This window comes from Brachycentrus maculatus, unplaced genomic scaffold, assembly GCF_059751285.1.
Source record: "Brachycentrus maculatus isolate JH-2025_06_01 unplaced genomic scaffold, ASM5975128v1 h1tg000266l, whole genome shotgun sequence".
Taxonomy (NCBI): Eukaryota; Metazoa; Arthropoda; class Insecta; order Trichoptera; family Brachycentridae; genus Brachycentrus; species Brachycentrus maculatus.
The window spans coordinates 1294623-1311000 of record NW_028281017.1 but is presented as its reverse complement, the minus strand read 5'-3'; the positions used below and the strand labels follow the sequence as shown (position 1 = coordinate 1311000).

General features: G+C 32.0%; 1 protein-coding gene across 1 annotated transcript; it reads right to left on the bottom strand.

The window, feature by feature from the left end:
• Positions 1-1174: 1174 nt before the first annotated feature.
• Positions 1175-12215, bottom strand: LOC148305665 (lazarillo protein-like). The gene is made up of 4 exons (XM_088266340.1): positions 12024-12215; positions 7506-7734; positions 5038-5133; positions 1175-2222 (listed from the first exon to the last, which is right to left on the bottom strand). The coding sequence occupies exons 1-4, from the start codon at positions 12135-12137 to the stop codon at positions 2017-2019; spliced, it is 645 nt and encodes a 214-aa protein (XP_088122466.1). The 5' UTR covers positions 12138-12215; the 3' UTR covers positions 1175-2016.
• Positions 12216-16378: the final 4163 nt, after the last annotated feature.

Here is a 16378-nt window from a genome sequence, read left to right as displayed (position 1 = left end):
ATTTTCACGCGTGTCTTGATGCGTTTCACATCCTTTTCAAACACCGTATGTGAAGCTAAATCAAAATTTTGGAGTTGTGTTTTTTATTTATTTTTTATTATTTATTAAATATTTTTAGATATGGACCATAAAAGCAGCAGAAAGGAGAAAAATTGACGCATTTGAAATGTGGCATTGGAGGCGCGTTTTTGTTACTGCGGTGTCCGCTCTGCATTTTATCCCATATATCATAATGGGTAGCATAGAGAAAAATGGAGTGGACCAAGCTCCTGACAAGCTTCATCTTGGTGTTGTTACTCACACCCCGGTCTTTCCAGATTTTGTCTAGCTTAGACATGGCACTTTTGGCGATGGCGATACGACGTCTAATCTCTCCTTCACAAGTTCCTTCATTGCTGATTTGAGATCCAAGGAACTGGAACTCGTTTATTATCTCTAAATCTTCGAGTGAGTTCCCGAGATCACCAAACTTCTTAGATCGATCTATGATCATGATCTTGGTCTTGCTTTGGTTAATCTCTAGTGGACTATAAACATGGACTATAAAAGCAGCAGAAAGGAGAAAAATTGATGCCTTCGAAATGTGGTGTTGGAGGCGCATGCTCCGAATTCCATGGACAGCTAGACGCACCAACGAGTCCATTCGCCAGGAACTACACTTGGATGGCTGCACTCTGGCCAATGTCTGTACACGAAGGATTCTTCAGTTCTTTGTACACATTGCGCGTGGCAATGAGGATAGCCTGAAACGACTGGTTGTGATTGGTAGCCTGCAGGGGAAGAAGGGGAGAGGAAGATCTCCACACGATGGACTGATCAAGTTAAGGCAGCTTGGTGGTTGGAGCGCTACGTGCAGCGCAGTCAAGGGATAACTAGAGAAGAGTCATTGCTTCCACAAGGGTCACAACCCTCAGTAATGAGAAATAAGACGGAGAAAAAGAAGATTAACTTTGCTTATATAGACTTTTCTTCACATATGGTGTTTTAAAATGATGTGGGATGCATTGAAACACGTATCACAATACATTTTAAGAAACAATGGTATAAATATCACAAATGGTAAACCATTACTGAGCTTTCGGATTGGCGAGCCGTCACTGTAGTTACATCTTCAATGGTTTACAGCCGAGTGGACAGTGAAAGGGGGTTTGGTTTTAAAAAATAAAACATATAATTTGAATCATAAAAATTTATTGGACATTGAATAAATAAGTACATATAAATAATTAAACCAAAAATGGAAGTTTTTGCTATGATCATAGTTGCTAAAATGGTTCATTTGACATGAGATACACTTTGTTTGTGATATCTAATTTTAATTGCAAATCTTTCAGTGATATGTAGGATGTCGTAATGTGGATAATATACAAACTTGAATTCGTGCCCAGAAATCAAGGGTATGGGCTGAGATTACATATCAAAAGTTAAAGCTTTATCTTGGTAGAGCTTAGGTTCCCTTAAATTCGGTAAAAACAATAATTCTTTCATATTGTTTTTGGAACCATAAAGTTCCTGAAAATACTGATTGATAACTGATTTTAAATTTTATACATGATAAAAATGGTGAAGGACGTTGGTACTATAAACCAAGCTAGGACAGAAAATGCCAAACATTTTTCTAGTGGAACGGAAGGTCTGTTGACAGTCAACAGTCCGGCTTCTCCTGAGGAGTTTTACATGGTTTTCTCCGAGCAATGAGAAAATGAAACGTAAAAGTTGGTAATTGGTCCACACTAGATTATCCCTCCTGTTCCCAACACAAATAAAAATAAAACACGATATTAGCTAGAAGAAGCGAAAATCCATTTATTGATAATAAATACAGGTCAGCAGAATCAAAAGTCTAGAAGCTAAGTTATCTATACTCCGAAATTAATTTCTTGTCTTTTTACTGTAATATCAGCCCAATCCTATAAATGTACATTAATAAATAATAAAAAACTAGATGTGAAAAGTGAAATTAGATGTTAGAATCTAATTCGTGATGAGAGCTGGTACATTAGTATATTTTAACGATCACATAAACTTAGCAAGAAGACTCGAAACGAAGAGTAGGAACAGCGTGAACTGTTGGGTACTAGCTCCTGAACAACCTTCCGAAGAATGGTCGTTAACATCGTAATCTGCCCATTCCAACTCTGGGATTCTATTTAGTGTTGTGTTGATGGCCACCATGTCCTTAGCCAAGATGTTTTGGTGTCTACTCAGAATCCAGCTGGACACTGTAAAAATGTATAATGTCAAAAAATATATAAATATCTTTAAATCCTTACAACAAACAACCCAGAAATATCTATCGGATCTTTGGAGCGAATCTTTAAATTCAACATTTTGAGTGTGTCCAAATACTTGTTCACAAATCTGGATTATCTCCAATTATAGGAGTTATTTTTCACATTATTTTTTCATAACTTTTTCTCAACTAAGATGAAGAAGAATATGGAAGGATTACGACCGTAATAAGCTGGTTTAAGTGATCACTTGACAACCACACTACTCAAATTCTTAGTAATTATATATATATATATATATATATATATATATATATATATATATATATATATATATATATATATATATATATATATATATATATATATATATATATATATATATATATATATATATATATATATTAACATATATTTTTATTAATATATAATATATATTTCAATCTTTCCATCTCCAGGAAACATAATACCCGAATATAGGAAATCATCTACCTGTTCCAATTTCGAAACATTGTGCTTGAATCAGTAGAGACATCTATTGTGAGAAAAAAATCTTTAAATCAATCAACCATACTTCCATCTGAATCTAATTCAATCTTTCCATCTCCAGGAAACATAATTCCCGAATATAGGAAATAATCTACCTGTTCCAAAATTTCCCGATTTACTTCTATATATTTTAAGAACAACATTACTCTCATTCAAAAACCATCACTTTCCTTGCACACATAATACACCTTATGAATTTGTGATATATCTACTTCTACTTCTAACCCTTGACCGCGTCCAAAGGTCCATAGGGCACTCCGTCATATTGTCATAGTGTTATCTTGATCGATACTTACATGAAAGCATCACTCCTGAGCTTCAGGGACCAGTCCGGGGTGATATTAAATACAAATTAAAGTCTAAAATTACTAATACTTTTTTCATCCCCCCCTGGGAATCGAACCTAGGACCTCCAGCACGGTAAACACGCTAACCATCACACCACAGAGGCGGATAATATCATAGAATATACGAGCATGATCAAATAAGTCCTTTATTTCGTATTCTAGCTACAAACAAAAAAGCACCTTATGACTGCTATTTTTAAACCATTTATCATCTCCATTAATGTATTTTTTTATGGCTAGCCAATGACGGGTTGTAAGTCCTGTAAATGCCCAGACTATACACTTTTCTTCATCCATGTTTGAGATATTTATTGATATCTCAAACATTTTTAATTATTATGAGGTCAAGGGATCTTGCATCCCTTATGTCACTGCGACCATATTAGGTCTATTGTGACCTCCCTTTGTATCACAGCTCAATCTCTCAAGACCTACACATGTAGCTCACGAACTGTCTTGGTGGTAAGAGCTTCACTTTCTCGGAGTCTAGTAGTGGTTTTTCAAGTATGTGACTTCGTTTGCGAGCGAGTGCGTCACATGTATATGGTATTTATTGAGATTTTTTTTTGATAAATAAAAATTACTTGATATTAATAATTCCCAAGTGAAGTAGAATCCCCCCCACTACTAATCATAGTGCGCTAGGCTACCATGCTGGAGGTCCTGGGTTCGATTCCCAAAATAAATATTAGTGATTTTTCAGTCTAATATTTATTTAATATGACCCTGGACTGGTACCTGAAGCGGAAGGCTGATCACATTTCCTTCGTGTATTTAACGATCAAGATAACACTGCTTCTATACGATGCAGTGTCCAATGCACCATTGTGGTGCGGATAAGGGTTTGAAGAAGAAGAGGTAAATATATATATAGGGTCCGCCATCTAAAGTTTTTTTTTTCAACTAGTGCTTATTTCGTGAATGGTAACACTTAGCTCATGTCTGATTTGACAGATAATTAGTTTTATCCTTCCGCTGAGCGAATATGGTTGTGTATACGCTTGAACAACGCTGGAAAATATTGCGACATTACTTTGAAAATCATGGTAATGTTGCAGAATGTGTGCGAAAATTGCGTACGGTTTTTGGAAGAAGAGAAGCACCGTCAGCTCCGTATGTTCGTTATCTTGTGAAAAAAGTGAAAGAAACTGGCATCCTCATCGATAAACCAAAGCGTGAAAAGCCAAAAACAGTGCGTACACCCGAGAATATCGATGTTGTGGCAGAAAGTGTGCGTGAAGCGCCATCAACATCAATTCACCGTCGTTCTCAACAATTGAACATTTCGGAGACATCATTGAGACGAATTTTGCATAAAGACCTTAGTATGACGCCATACAAAGTCCAATTGGTTCAGGAGTTGAAGCCAACTGACCATCCAATGCGTTTTCGCTTCGCTGAGTGGGCCTGCGATCGACTTACAGAAGATGCCGATTTTGCCAAAAAAATCATCTTTTCGGATGAAGCTCATTTTGATCTTGGCGGGTATGTAAACAAGCAAAATTGTCGTATTTGGGGCACAGAAAACCCGCACGCATACATTGAAAAGCCGGTACACCCAAAACGAGTCACTGTTTGGTGCGGATTTTGGTCCAGAGGCATAATTGGGCCATTTTTCTTTGAAAATGAGCAAGGAGTGGCCGTTACAGTCAATGGCGATCGTTATCGGGCCATGTTGAACGGATTTTTGTTCACAAAAATTGAAGAGGAGGATATTGGCAACATTTGGTTTCAACAGGACGGCGCTACGTGCCACACAGCCGAAGTTTTTTAGTTTTTTTTTTATAGCATTTTCAAAAAAAAAAAGTTATTTGGCGGACCCTTTATTTTTTGACAAACAATGTAAATCGTTAATAAAACAAGAAATCAAGTATTCTTGTTTTTTATAATCATGAGATGAGGTGGCTCACCAAATTTTTCCGTTCCATTTCCATTTCTGCACGAGTACACCACAGAATACGAGTCGTAGTTTGTGCTCAGTACCCAGTACGGTGATTTAGAGTCACCTAGAAAAACATACATGGCAAATTTTAGTAGATTGAAATAATTAATTTATCAATTTTCAATGATCACTTAATTTTCACAAAAATATTTTAGTGTAATTATAGTGCATGAAAGTCAAGATGGTTGATTGAAGCGAAAAAATATATACTACGCATATTTCTCAACTGAAGGCGCCACTATCAGCCATCCTTCCAAATCTGTCAGAAAACATAATGAAATACGCGTATTTATACTATATATATATATATATATATATATATATATATATATATATATATATATATATATATATTATATATATATATATATATATATATTTATATATATATATATGTTTATATATATAATATTTTATATATATATAACCTTTTTGAATTCAGTATACTATTATTTTTAAATTGCATAAAAACTACTTCAATGAATCTTTTTCGGCGAAAATTTTTTGATTTATCAATTCATTTAAAATTATTAAATTATTTAATGATTTAGACACCTGAGCTTCTCGGCTTTTACAAATTTCAGCGATTATTAGGTCTAATATTCGATATAGCTACTCCCATTTCTTTTATCTAAATTGCTAAGCCAAGGTTCACAAACTAAGAGTCACTATAATCTTTTCAATGAACGTACCGCTAATGGAGCATCGTCTCTACAAATTCCTACACATAACTCCCGTGGTATTTTAAATTTTATGATGATATAGAATCATTGCATTATTGTATTGTGAAAGAAAACAATTGTTTTTTTACCACTTGAGTATATTTTATGAGGACTAGTTACGGGAGCTAAGCTTCCATCTTCAGGTCTAAATGTAAACTAAAACTTTTTTTTAAAATTGTATTTTTATTATTCACACAAATATTTCAATTTCATACTATTTCTGTGAGATTGATATTAGAAATAGGTATCAAATTGTGGTAGAGTGGGCTTGAACCGAGAAACTCTGACTGGAGAGTCCGCGCGACACTAACCACGGGACCACAACCCGACACTGTAATAAATAATTGACTGTTCTATTAATTAGGAGAGGGGTAAGTTAGGGGAAGGGGGTTAGTCAAGGGGACGGAGTTTGAAAATAAACGAAAAATGGAAAGTAAAGGTTAAGAATTTTGAAACAATATATTATTTATAAAATTATTAATAGGTTTTTTTTGGATTTCTAAATTTTGTAAATAATTCATAATTTGGCCTTTGTGTGGGCACAGGTGTAACAATTTTAGTTTATGAGAATGGAATGAGTGATTTGTTTCTAATTAATCTATCTTGTTAATTATTTATTTTGTTTCAGTTTACATTTAGACCTGAAGATGGAAGCTTAGCTTCCGAAACTAGACGTCATAAAATAAACTTAAGTGGTAAAAAAAAAAGTTTTCTTTAATAACATTAACTTTAATAACATATATATATTCATTAGAATCCGAAACATACTAACCATCGACAACCTAAAAAGAGTTTACTATGCTATCGTTCACTCACTACTACAGTATGGCATTATTGCATGGGGAGGCTCATACAACAACATACTGAACTCAGTGAAAATAGTACAGAAAACCATAATTAAAGTCATCTTGAAAAAAAAAAACATATTTCCAACAAAATTATTATTTAAAAAATTTCAAGTCCCAAATATAGAATCCATTTATAAAAAAACCGCAGTTTTTCAAATACTAAAGGGTGACAACTATTTAAATTTAACAAAGAATTTATCATCGAGATTCTCAAACGATTTTTCTATTCCAAAATGCAACACCAAGCAATTTCAGCAAAACTTCAAATATTTGGCAATCAAACATTTCAATAAACTCCCTAAAGAAATAAAAAAAATAGATGATATAAAAATCCTCAAGAAAAAAATTAAAGCTCTATACATTTAAATCTTTAAAAAAATATATTAAAAAAACTATTATATCTTTTATTATATAACATTAAACCACGAGTGTAAGTCCCTTTCCAAGCACAAGAGCACAGACTCTTTTATGGAGAGGCACAGCGAATCGAAATATAAAAGTTCTACATATGTATAAATGATTCAAATGTTATTATGTTATAAATAAAAATGTAAATATATTAAATGAATAAAAAAAAAAAAAAAAAAAAAAATAACATCATCATCTTTCTCTTTATCCCATCCTTGTCTCATGTCTCTTCCTTTATATAGACCTCTCTTATGTATAGTTGTGAAGAACTGTAATTGGTACTCATGATTTTACTTTTTGTATTCTGATGTATCATATATTGTAACTGTTGTTCTTCCTTCCAATAAAATAAAATAGAATAAAAATCTTACCACAAAGTAAACGCCGAAACAATAAATAAAATTAGTTTACATTCAGTGATTTAAAAGGAAAATAATGATATAAGTAAATTGACTTACCACTTATTGTGGGGAAGCTGACCTCCAATTTGCCATCGCTGATAATATCCGCGTTTCCAATATTAATAACCCACACTTTGTCGTTGTTGGAGTCATACTCTATTCCCGAATTATTGACCATTAATCCAGTATTATTATTATTGCTGAGGGAATACTTGGCTGTGACGCACGTCATATTCCTCTCCCAATACTGAGGAGTGCTATACATTTCGTACCATGTTCCCAGATACTGAAAAGAATAGATAAAAAACATGTTTTGAATAAAATAAAATAATAATAATCCCTTACCGCATCCCAATGGTGCATAGGGCAATGCTTCATATAAACGCAGTGTTATCTCGATCGATTACACATGAAGGAAAGGTGATCAGCCCTCCACTTCAGGTACCAGTCCAGTGTAATATTGAATAAATATTAGAGCGAAAAAAATCACTTATATTTATTAAACCCCCCAGGGAATCGAACCCGGGACCTCCATAACGGTAGGCGAGCATGCTGACCATTACACTACGGAGGCGGAGAAAATGTTTTGAATATTGAAGGCATTAACTTTGTGAATCATATTGATATATTATTTTGAGAAATAAAAAGACTTTGTGTTTTGATCCGCTCACATTATTATTTAACCAACTAGTTTCGGCAACAACCTGTTGCCCTCTTCAGGGTTTACAAAACTCAGTCATAAATTAAACCCTGAAGAGGGCAACAGGTTGTTGCCGAAACTAGTTGGTTACATAAAAATGTGAGTGGATCAAAACACAAAGTCTTTTTATTTCTCAAAATAATAGATAAATAATATTTTACTATTAAAATATAACTTTGTTTTGAAATCACTATAAATATTTTATTATAACCTTATTATAATGTCTACCGGTTTCGAAGCTAACCGCTTCTTTATCAAGACTGATTAATACTAAAACACTATCTGCTTAAATTCCAAATATTTTGACGGTTAGGCAAAAAAGCTTGAGTAGATCTCGAGTGGCTTTATTTATTGTGTTGATCAGCAGTCACAGTCAAAAGGGATCAGGTATGCTGAGTGAAAACATATTTAATAACGGACTTTTAGAAAAGTCGTTTAATTGTGTATTTATAATTTGTAAATTATTTTTGACAAAAAGATATTTATCACAAAAAATAAAGCCACTCCTTTGCCTTACCGTCAAAATATTTTGAATTTAGTTAAGTAGAAAGTGTTTTAGTAATAATCAGTCTTGATAAAGAAGCGGTTAGCTTCGAAACCGGTAGACATAATGTCTATTGATTATAATAATTAAGTTATAATAAAATATTTAAAGTGATTAAAAACAAAGTTATATTTTAATTATAAAATGGAAAATCACAAAGTTAGTGCTTCAAATATAAATTAAAAAAAAAAAACATTTTAAACAACATAAACTTCACGAAAAACTTAGCCAAGATAAAATTTACTACAATTTTACTTCCAAGAATTTGAGTAGTGTGGTTGTCAATAATAGGTAGAATTGGTGAATGTTACACGTGTGTAAAGTGATCACTTAAACCAGCCTATGATGGTCGTCAGCCCCGTAAATGCCCAGACTTACATATTCTTCTTCATCTTTGATGAGGTGTCAAAAAATAAGATAAAATTTATTACTAGCGCTCTAAATGGAATCTAAAAACTACGAGTGCCAATCGGACCATATTATACGGAAATCCAAAATAAGACACCAACTAAATCTGACAGATCTTTATTTTTTTTTTTTTTAGATGGGAATTGCATTTATTATTTACCTTGCTTATTATGTACAAGGTTTATAGATAATTTAGTGGATTTTTGTTTCTTCTAGCTAATTAAATATGTTTTTATTTGAATCTGTGTTGGGAACAGGAGGGATCATCTAGTGTGGGTCAAATAGGAACTTCTCTGCATTTGCTCATTGCCGGGAGGAAACCACGTAAAACTCCTCAGGAGAAGGCGTTTATACCCTATTGCCTCAATACAATTTTTATCAACTACATACCTTTTTTGAAAATATGACTTCACTAGAGACATCTATTGGTGAGATGTAAAGAAGCTTTTTATTAAGCAGAAACTCTTATATTAGTATGTGAGATCCGAATCCTGGATTATAATCACACACATGAGAAACGCCAGAAAATACCATTTTCATTTTTATTATTAAGCTTATAATTTGACCACATAATTTATTTACAACATTTTGAGTGTGTATATTTGGACACACTCAAAATGTTGTCGACAAATCTTGAGTGTGTATATGTAAAGTATTGCTTTAAAGGATCAACTTTACTGATTTATTAATTATTTATATTAACTATAATTAAATATAAATTATAAAACCGAATGTGATATTAATCAATTTTCTTAGGCAACTAATAAATATTATTAAAATATACAATTTGCGAAATTTTGTTTGTGAATGTAATGAGACGTCATTACAAGATGTTACCCATGTAGTGCGGATTCGTCCAATTTATGAAAAAGAAAGATTTAAATTGAAAACAGAACGTGTGAAAAAAGGTATGCAGATGACGAAAATTGATGAGGCAATAGGACATAAAAATCTATCAGATTTAGTGGTGTAAAAGAAGTTTTTTTTGTTTGTTTGTGGACTCCATATGCCCCACCTAGGGAGCGGATATGGTTTAATTAAATTAATAAATAAGGAAAAAAATGCAAGGCTGAGATAAGCATTATCGATAAAACTAAGAAAGGTGTTTTGAGATGGTTTGGACATGTGGAACGTATGAGTGCGGAAAGAACGGTTAAACAAATTTATGAGGCGAATGTAGTTGGAAAAAGAAGCAGAGGAAGACCGAGGAAAACTTGGCACAATCAGTTATGTCAAATACTTGAAAGCGGCCGGGTCAGGAGTCGTAATAATCGTCGAGTATGTATGAGGAGATGCATGAATGTAGAAGACGCGAAGAATGTTTGCAAAGACAGAGTGGTGTGGCGTTCGATTCTCTCTGCCTACCCCTGCGGCGAAGCGGCGTGATGGTTAGTTTGTAATTTAGAAAGTATGACAAGAATATGACAAATAAATGAACTTACGTGGCAAATTGTGATTGATATAAGATATTGAATCCTTTGTATCTAATTGTATTGTATCAAATCTAGGTACCTCAATAGATTCAAATCTATTATATAGTTCATTTTAAAGAAATAGTGGTATTTACTAAGTAAAACATTAATAAAAAATGGATAGATTTTTCCACAAAGTGACTGCCGAATCAATTAATGAAACTATTATAAAGTTTCTAGGTATCAACCTCAGTCATTTATTATTTTACATTATTATACATAATTATTCACTATCATTTTTCAGATATAAAAACTGAAATTGCTATAAATTCTTGTACATAACAAGGAGAATGGTCAACAAGGAGAATTAATATTTTGTAAATTAAAAGCATTGTCAACTTTGTGGTAAATTGATATAACACTATCTTCATCGTTCGTCGTTCATTTTGTGTACCTAATACCACTTTGAAACGCTACTAAGAATATTCAATCTATCATCAGGTTATTCATGTAGACTGAATTGTATAAAATTCTCAATTATACAATTGTTGCAAATAAATGAAGTCTACATGGGATCTTTATTAAATTAAATAACTTTGTTTTGACCACATTTTTTTTATTAATACAATTTAAAAACCTTGTCATCATCAGGGTTTATTTTAATTAAAAAACATTGAAATACTCTCACCAAAAACTTCCACACACTTTTTTTTTGGTGAGAGTATTTTGATGTTTTTGAATGAAAATAAACCCTGATGATGACAAGGTTCTTGTCGAAACCGGTAGGTTTAATTGTATTAATAAAAAAGTAGTGAAAACAAAGTTAATTAATTTTATAAAGTTTATAAAATGTGACATTGCGTCCGCCTCCGTAGTGTAATGGTCAGCACGCTCGGTTACTGTTCTGGAGGTCCCGGATTCGAATCCCAAGGGGGGTAAAATAAATATAAGTGATTTTTTCATTGTAATATTTATTCAATATTAACATGGACTGGTACCTGAAGCGGAGGGCTGATCACCTTTCTTTCACGTGTAAACGATCAAGATAACACTGCGTTTATATGACACAGTGCCCTATGCATCATTGGGGTGCGGATAAGGGTTTTATTATTTTTACTATTATTATAAAATGTGCCACAAAGTATCTACGGAAAACATTCAAGAAATACATTGGATCTGATTACGGAATGATTATTCCGTAACCGATAGTCAAAATTAAGTGGTATTACGCAAAATGAACGATGAAGGAAGAAGAATGTGTTATATTACCATACCACAAAGTTAAAAATGCTTTTAAAACATGAAATATTTATTTTTTCTCTTTCCTGGTTTTTCAAAAATGTGTTCAAAGGCCTACAAAATGTGTTCACAACTAAAGTAATGTTTTTAAGTGGCATTACACAAAGTGAACGATGAATGATAAGTAGAGTGTTAGAAACAAGAAAATACAACTGCCATGATGATTGCTAACCTTCAGCTTGGGGTGGCATGATAAGAAAAATAAATTTTACCTTCGTAGCATCGAACGGTGACACCGTTTGAAGATTGGGATCACAAGTTCCGTTAATGGTGATTTGAGCATCAGCCAAGCTAAGAAGAGCAGTGATCACTATTAAAACAAACATGGTTACTTGTTATTAACTTATTTTATTGCTATTAATCACTAGGAAAGTCCTCAAAGGTACAAAATTCAGAACAAGACTGTCCCATAAGGCCTGATACATTGAATTTATACATAACTTTGCTTATCAGGAGATAATATGAGGGATATAGAATCAAAATTGACAAATTCCACTTTGTATGAAAAATGAGATAAATATGTTGTGATTATGTTGGTAGTATTAGTCAGTTCTTGATAAAATTAAACACTGTCATAACCCTCAAAGTCACTCAAAAATGAGTTTTAAAATAAAATTTGGATCTAAAACTAACAATATCCAGGTGGTGATATTGTTAGTTTTGGAACGTCAAAAATAAAAAATCGACTATTTTCAGTTGTGCATGTTTTCAGAATGCCCAGAAAATGTAGTATATCCCAGCAAAAGAGGCATATTTTTAACTAAATATTTACCCGCTACTTGGCAAAAAGTGTTTTTTTTTGCATTTTGAAGAATAGGTATTGTTTTATTATTTTTTTAAATATCCTAAATATTTTTCAAAAGGAGAAAAAACCTTCAGAATTTACCTAAAAAGATCTGTTGCTCAGTAAAAAGTTCAATAAATGGCTTGATATTTATTTTTAATACATTGTATTATAATTTTAAACTCAAAAACGTTTTTCTGAAAATTCAAGTTTTTTGATTTATGACGTTTTTGAAAGGTGTGAGCGATATATGATAAAAATAGTGAAGAACTTAGGTACCATAAACCACGCCGGGACACAAAATGCTAAACCTTCTTCTAGTGGAACGGAAGATCTGCTGATGACAGTCGACAGTCTGGCTTCTCCTGAGGAGTTTAACGTGGTTTTCTCCCAGCAATGAGTAAGTGCTGAGAAGTTTCTGATTGGCCCACAGTAGTTTATCGTTCCTGTTCCCAACGCAGATTAAAATTCAACATGTTCTTGGAGCTAGGAGAAACAAAAATCAACCAAATGATCTATAAACCTTGTACATAATAACCATCTTCTAGTGGAACGGAAGGCCAAATGGGTTTTCTCCCAGCAATGAACTTAGAAGTTCCTGATTGGCTCCTAGTATATCCTTCCTGTTCCCAACACAGATTAAACTTAAACGTGTTCTTAGCTAGAAGAAATTAAATTCCACTAATTGATTTAAACACCATTTAGTGGATTTTCATTTTGGAACATTTTTATTGATTTTTTTAGAAAATATTTTTGATGAAAAAAGTTTTTTTTTTAATCAAACGTTATAATATAACAAATTTACATATATTTTTGCAGATTTTCTTATACCGTTTTCGTTTAGAAAAGGTTTAAAAATATTGTGTATATAGAAGCAAAGTAAGTTATAAATGCAACTCCTATTTAAAAAAAAAAACACTACATTCCAATATGGAGGTTTCGGCGTTTTGTTTTCAAGCTTGGTTTATGGTAGGTACCAATATCGTTCACTAGTTATATCATGTATGATGCCACATCTCGTGAGAGTTCCTTATGAACAAACACGGATGCGATGTCGGGTAGGTCCTCACCCAGGCTCCTGTATTTCTGTTGAAGACGATTACCTCTTTAGAGATGGATGACGTTTTTTTTCACGGTTTCGGATGATGAAATCATAATTCTATGATTCAATCTTATCGGGACATGGTAAATAAAGATAAGTTTTTAGATAACACGGTAAAAAACACAAACCATGTATACGCACATGTTAGAAAAATCCTCACCAATATAGGATCATTTTCAATATTTGAAAATTTTAACAAATTTTATTTTCATATTTTTAAAAACAGGTAACATCTTTTAAATTTATTTATTTATTTTACTATCATATCTGCTCCCTTTGTGGAGCATATGGAGTCTCCAAGCCTTTCTGTCAGCTGCCAGCTCCTTTGCATTCTCCCAAGTCAGATTCTCGTCCCGAAGTTTTGACTAGAACTGCCGACGAATCGTCAGCAGTGGTCGTCCTGGGCGGCGCGAGCCTGATTGATGCCTTGTAACAGAGGCAAGCTTGATTACGGCCCTCGGGAGGCATGCGGAGTACATGGCCAAGCTAACTGAACCGCCTCTTCTTGATGACAGATTTTTTTTATATTTATTCATGTAAATTAAAAACTTTTTCATTCCTTGCGCCAAAGATATTTAATTTGCTGCCCGAAACCATTAAGATTTCCAGGAGTGATCAGGTCTTTAAGAACAGTGTCCGTCGATGGTTGCTTCGCATTGGAAGGAACAAGGTAGAAAGTGATTTAGTAAAAGTCCAGGTGTAATTATTTTATTGTAAAACCTTTTTACTGAAAATTATTATTGCATCTCTTGTATGTAATGTATATAATCTAATAATTAAATAAAAATAAAATAAATAAATAAAATTAATTGTATTAACATGTTAGTACACATTTCGGCTCAACACAGGCCATGCCTAAAGAGCCGTTATACATGTAGTAAATGTATCTATGAAATAAATAAATATATACATAAAAATAAATATAAATATATATATATTTATATACATATATATATATATATATATATATATATATATATATATATATATATATATATATATATATATATACACATACATTTTTTTAATTTTTTTTTTATTCATTTGCTAGACATTTCTACTTTTGACAATCGTAAAATTACTTACCCTGTTCTCTCCAATAAAGAGACTAAGCTCTTGTACTTGGAGAGGGACTTTCACTCATTGTTTATGCTTATGAGTGAAAAACAATAAATTATTAAAATCAATTTTTCGGTCATATTATTAACAGGTCGGAGTCTTTTTTTCGAGTTTTCCAATACCAAATTGAGTGAATTAAAAATAAATGGGATAGAAAATAAAAATCAAGATTAATTATTTAAAAAAAACTTTATTCTCAGTTTGGATATCCTCCGCACAACCTTCTCCGTGTATTAGTTTAAGTAAATCCTACATATTCATATGTTTCATAAATTAAAAAAGTCTATTTACACGTCAGAAAGTACATTTTTACAGTGATCTACAATTTTATAACTATGTTGCTAATAATGATAAAATAATTACAAACTGTACACGTAAATAAGAACACACAAGTTCGGATTGTTAAAGATTTGTACAACTTCAACGAAATTTATTGTGTGAGTAATAAATTAAAGTACAGCATAACCCTTTAATTACTTGTTATACAGGTGGCGCACAATTAATTACCCTATTGAAAGATGATTAGAGAAAACAATTGTTTTTTACCACTTAAGTTTTTTTTATAAACTACATGTTTCAGAAGTTAAACTTCCATCATTCAGGTCTGTATAATATTGAAAGATATTATATTTTTTGTAAAAAGCGTTGTAAGTCAATTATATTTGACATTTATAAATTTAATAGATTTATATTATCCACAGATTTAATAGATTTATATTTATTAAATTTAATAGATTTATATTATAGGTTTATATACACTTCGTGATGGAATTGCATTTTTAATTTATTATTAGATTAAAACCAATATTTTTAGCTTTTCCATTTTTTTATTTGACCAGCGACCGGGTTTCGTCGTTACCGACATCAGTCTGATGATGTCGGTAACGACGAAACCCGGTCGCTGGTCAAATAAAAAAGTGGAAAAGCTAAAAATATTGGTTTTAATCTGATAATAAATTATTTATAAATTTGACAGATTCAGGATATAAAAAAAAATTAGAGTGGGGCAATATTAATCATCCAATTTTATTTTGAAATATCATTTAAACTAATTTGAAAAAAAGGTATTGAGTGGAAAATATGATATCCGTCAAGTGACTGCCACCAGTATTGATACACAAGTTTATTTATTGCACCTGTCGTATTTGCAAATGTCAAATATGATTGACGTACGACGTCATTTGCAAAAATTATAACGTTTACCAATTGGGTGATAAATTTCGCGCCATCCTGTACTTTTTGTAGATTTCAGTTTTATCTCCAAATTAAAATATCTGTCTTCAATTAACTGACTTTCAAGATTTTTTTACATGAACGCTTTGGAGAATTAAACAGTTTTGACTTCTCAAGTCACGATTTCTATCATAATGAAATTTGAAAGTTAAAAATAAATAATCAAGCACATTTTCTGGGTACTGATGCTGACTTTGTTTCAATTTCACGATTCAAATAAAAAAAAATATATTTTGAACAGTTACATACATACACGAATAAACAATAATTTGAAGATAAAATGAAATAAAATAAATAAGCAGTATCAAAAGATTATTTAAAAATTTAAA